At 38.6% G+C, this 5,000-nt stretch overlaps 1 protein-coding gene and 1 pseudogene across 1 annotated transcript; one reads left to right on the forward strand and one right to left on the reverse strand.

The window, feature by feature from the left end:
• The first annotated feature begins 396 nt into the window (after window positions 1–396).
• Window positions 397–2,703, forward strand: LOC138013853 (E3 ubiquitin-protein ligase SMURF2-like). The gene is made up of 2 exons (XM_068860901.1): window positions 397–2,043; window positions 2,539–2,703. Exons 1-2 carry the CDS (start codon window positions 397–399, stop codon window positions 2,701–2,703), a joined length of 1,812 nt encoding a protein of 603 aa, XP_068717002.1.
• Window positions 2,704–3,843: 1,140 nt separating this feature from the next.
• Window positions 3,844–5,000, reverse strand: part of LOC138013854 (uncharacterized) — a 1,851-nt pseudogene continuing 694 nt past the window's right edge.

Consider the following 5,000-nt stretch of genomic DNA (forward strand, 5'->3'; position numbering starts at 1 on the left):
TTCATTCGCTAAAATATCAATTCAATCCAATCATGTTTCTTTTTCCAATTCAATCTACGCAATATTAGTTCAATCCTTTCATGAACATATTCATTCAATCCTCACGAGAAAGCATTCAATCATCGAGCCATTTCATTCAATCTTCCTGGGGCGAGCGCAGCCAACCAGAAAAGTCACGTGAGGTTGTCAGAACCCGCCATTTTTTCCGCCATTCAACTCTACAGCTGCTACAGGAAGGTGCAAGGTGTTTTTTGCGTATCATTTGGCGATAAATCATTTCTTTGTCATGCTTCCGTTAGGAAAAAATAATGTTAAGCGCTTCTGTCAATTCAAGGAGCAGTCTTAGAAGTAATATCGTATTTTATTTTATATTTGCGTACGTCTAGCGTGTCAAATATGGATCACTCTCAAGTGCAACGTGCCGCCCGTATGCTCGAGGAGGCATCGCGAATCCTCCGCAATGATATTTCACAGGCTGCCCTGCCACCAGAGACAGAGTCGAATGCTAACAACGTTAATGCGTCTGATGTTTTTCGGTCTGAGAGAAGTATGCTTAACGCAAGCTCAAGCAATGGAGTTTTCAGAAGATTAAATAGTTCAGAAAGATTAAGGTCACTGCCATACCCTAACCGGCAGGTGCGAGTCAGGTCTGCATCCGGGAAGCAACAGCAAACAAAGGACAAGGGAGAAAAAAAAGTTCTGGAGTTTGCCGTTTTGAAATGTGCAGAGGATGAGAAAGAGAACATGAAGTGGGACTCAATAGTAGCAAATGGCATGTTATCATTAAATGAAAACGACAACGAAGAGGCAATAAGACGATCTATCAAAGAGTCCCTTACAAACAAGTTTCCGCTGATTGGATCCAACGATTTTGAGTTTGTCAAAGTAAGACAAAAGAAAATTTCTATTCTGGAACTGGGCCCAGGAACTGAATACAGTTTTGCAGTTGTGAAAAAAATGGCAGGGCAAGGTCTATTGTACATAAGAATCAAACCAGGATTTGAAGTCCTGTATGGAGAGGATGATGACAGTGATATGGAAATTTCTTATTTGGAAAAAGCAGGGGAGAATAACAATGACACGAGAAGTATTAGTCCTGTTCAGTCTGCTGTAAATAGCATTACAACTGGAGAAGGGAATGATGAACAGCCCAACCAAGAACAACCAGGAGAACTAAACACTCCAGCAGTCAGTGCAACTGTCCATGCAAGTGATCTCCCTGAAAAGGAACCTGATGATTTACTTGTTGAAATAGACCAGCACTCATTATCTGATCCTGTTGAAATTCTTAGGTTTCTACAGCAACAACTAATTAAGGGCAGATCCATGGATGTTGCTGACAATAGCAGTCCACCTGAAGGTGAAACCAATTATATTACAGTTGATCGGTGCAACATATTGAAAACAACATTCACTGAATTTGAGTCCATTGATGACTTTTGCAAGACATTTGAGGTAGACTTCATGGGTGAAGAAGCAACAGATCTAGGAGGACCCAGAAAAGAATGGATTCGTCTTATGAACCATGCCATGAAAGAGAAATATTTTTCTAATGGCTTACGGGAGTTCGTTTCAGATGAATATTATTTCATTGGTGTGATGATGGGCATTGCTCTTCAAAACCGTCAACTACCATGCTTTCTTCCATTGGATGTAATTGACAAATTAGTAAGTAGACAAGAACAAGACAAGTGCATAATCAATTTACAGCGGGGACTTGATGTGTTTGGACTTACTAGAGTCTTCCGATACAAGCCAATAATGCTTCATCTATTGAGACCCAGCAATGCTAGTTTGACCTCTGCAATGCTGTTAAAACTGTTGAAGCCTGCATTTTCTCCAGATGGGTCCACAGCCTGCTCAAAAGAAAAGGAAGTCTATGCCTATTTTGTTAAGTATGTGCGTCAAGTAGCCAGTGGCAGAAGGCATCCATTTAGCTTAAGTTCCATACTAATTTTTGTAACAGGGGCAGCAGAAGAGCCTGTTCTTGGTTTCACCATTCAACCGTCTATCACATTTGCCCATGGAGAAACATTCCAGAAGGTACAGTGAATTGAATGTACACAAATTGGCATATTTTCAGAATTGGTCATTTGACGCTGAAACAGAATTGAAAATATTTACAGCTTATTATTATTATTATTATTATTTTTATTCTTAATCCATTCACACCTCAAACGCCCTAGGACAAGTAAAATCATCTGGTGTTAGACAAAATAAAATCTATTACATGTAAGTGTCACTCCCAGCAGTCAATGGGTCAATGGGGACTGAATTTAACTTACAGTTTTGGTAGATTTTAAAATTGGCACACTGGTATTGTCATTATTTGTTCAGGTTGGACAGAAACACAAAGTAGTAAATGGGACAATTTTGGTTGAAAAACATAAAAACTCTGCAAATTAAAGAGGCACAACAAAAGCTGTCTTATGACCTTTAAAGTCAAGGCTGTTTCTTGAAAATCCATGCATTCGTTTTGTACATTGTACTTATGTAATTTTGTTTTCTTCACAAGCTCATAGCATTATTTATTTGCAGTCCACAGAAACTGAAGAATCAGTGTGTTACCTACCAAGTGCGCATACTTGCACAAACACATTGGTGTTACCAAGAGGGCCATTGCTTCGAAAGCTGCCAGATGAAAAAGAAATGTTCGAAATTTTTGATCTTGCATTTTCCAATAACCATTTTGGAAAAATGTAAGTTGAAACACATGGAAGAAAACAGAAAACAACATAAAGGGAACAGTTTCTTGATTTGTAGCATGATCACCTGTCACTTTTGTGTATCATATGCATAAGTTTAAAGGGAACCTCCACTAAAAAACAAAATATCTTTATCCGCAGAACATAATGTTTACAGTTGAAATTGTTCAAACTTTTTCCAATGAATTCGTTTGTATAGAAAGAGGAATTCCAAAAACACTTGTTTTGGCTTTAAAATTTCCCGGATGCCTCCATCTTGAATAATGCTGGCATGTCGTGGTTGTTCTGACACAAAAAGCGTAACAAAAGGGCAACCCATCACAATTCTTCAAGATGGCGGCACCCGGGAAAAATTTCTAAGCCAAAACAAGTGTTTTGAAGTTCAGTTTTTTGGGATACAAATGCTTTCTTCCTTCAAAATTACCTTCTGTTATGTAAGAATGAACATATTACATGGCGGCCAACTTGTTTCTGAGTCACAAGAAGTGGATTTTCTCTGCTTTAGCTTTCTAAAACAGCTTCAAACTGGAGGAGTTAGAAGACCAGTTTGTAAACTGTCTGGCATGGTAGCTAGTGTTTCCATGCTTCTGCCCAAGTTAAAAGATTTTTCCTCAAGTGGAATGTGGGGAAGAATATACATGTTTTACCTTAACGTTTACAGGCAGCGTAGAAGACCTTAGGAACTATTTTCAGTACTGATACTAAAGTTTTTATGCATTTAACGAGGAATCCGTTGCATTTGATTTTCATCACCAGTGTTTAGATTTGAAAGAGTTACACGAAAACTACACTAATACTATGTACTGTAGTTTATTGGAGAACCATTATTACACATGTAGCTTGATGACTTGTCATTGCATTTCATACTTTTTAATGAATTGTTCCTTTTTATTGGTTTCAAAAACTGTTGACAATATACATGTATTCTTTGCAATTCAGTGCAAAACCATTTGCAACATTCTGGTGTGCTTTAATCTTACAGACAGCAGGTGTCAAGAAGGGACTGCAAGCAGGCAGTTAACCATGTTACCAATATCAGCAAAACTTGTTGAGCATTATTCATAAAATAATCCAATTCTGTATCAAGGGGATCTTGTTGTATCATTCTCTGTGCTGGAAATGACATCATTGAAGAACGATGCCCCACGCAAAATACGGTGGAACTGTTCATGTGAGCTTTAATATTATTCAAAAAACCAAAAAATAAGTTTGAGTGCCTGTCCACTTTGATGGCATGACACAGTTAATTTTATTATGATATAATCATTCATAAGGCTTTAACGGATGAAAGGCTTAATGTACCCATCAAATTACCATGTTGAAGACCCAGAAGCTCACATGAACATTTCCACGTTATTTTGCTTGGTTACCATTGTTAATTGTTAACTAGAAAAGTCAGCTTTTGCATGGGAAATGCCTTATGCAGGCCATCAGTGAGCTTGCTGCCATATCGTCTTTGCGTCCATCTACACAATTTCACTGTGCATTGAGTTCTTCAGTTTTAAGAAGAACCAGCTCTAGTGCCTCCATGTACAAATCTATTCCCATTTGACATGATTGGCTTAGTGGGTCAATATTTTCGAGTACAAATGACTTGACCACATCACTGTTATCTAGGAGCACAGGCTCAATAACAACATTATTGTCACTGTCTATGGTTGATGGCCCTTGGGCAACATAACCAAACATCGTAAGGTCACTGACATAATCATCTAGCTGATCATGTGATAAGGGATTATCAGGGTGCATCATTCCATTTGTCCACATTTGATTTGGTGTCCAGTTACTTTCAGTGCGAACATTGTGATTATTAAATGCCTCAGTGAAGTCAGCCAAGGCTTTGTTGATCCTTGGAATAAAGATTAAGTGTAAGGTAAAAAGATGGATGCTGTTTGTCACATCAAGAACACCCGAATACTCCATCGCATAAAAAATGTAATAATACAGATGGCACACGCATCTAAAAACATCTCTCCACAGCCTCTCTATTCGTTGATTGTGAGTAGAGGGGCCTGCAATAAAGCTCCCCCTACCATGCCCTCTTGCTTGCACCATTGCATCACATACCAGTACATTTTCGACACCTTTGTCAACACGAATTCTAGAGGGCCAGAGGTTTCCATTCCTCTGTATTGCAGCCAGAAAGAGTTCAAGAACCGTTTCAGCTAAGTTGTTTGAGTTACATCTTAGAAAAATAACTCGTCTGGAGAATCCATCAATGCATCCATGCATGACAATTTTCCATCTTATCATTGAATGGTGGCCATCCAAGTGCCACAGTGAATTTGGCCAGGG

This window comes from Montipora capricornis, chromosome 8, assembly GCF_036669925.1.
Source record: "Montipora capricornis isolate CH-2021 chromosome 8, ASM3666992v2, whole genome shotgun sequence".
NCBI classification, from domain to species: Eukaryota; Metazoa; Cnidaria; class Anthozoa; order Scleractinia; family Acroporidae; genus Montipora; species Montipora capricornis.

Excerpts from the sequence above, each read along its gene's own strand:
- LOC138013853 (XM_068860901.1), top strand. The coding sequence starts at position 397 with ATGGATCACTCTCAAGTGCAACGTGCCGCCCGTATGCTCGAGGAGGCA. Across the intron at positions 2,044-2,538 it reads ATGGAGAAACATTCCAGAAG|TCCACAGAAACTGAAGAATC; the intron begins GTACAGTGAATT and ends ATTTATTTGCAG.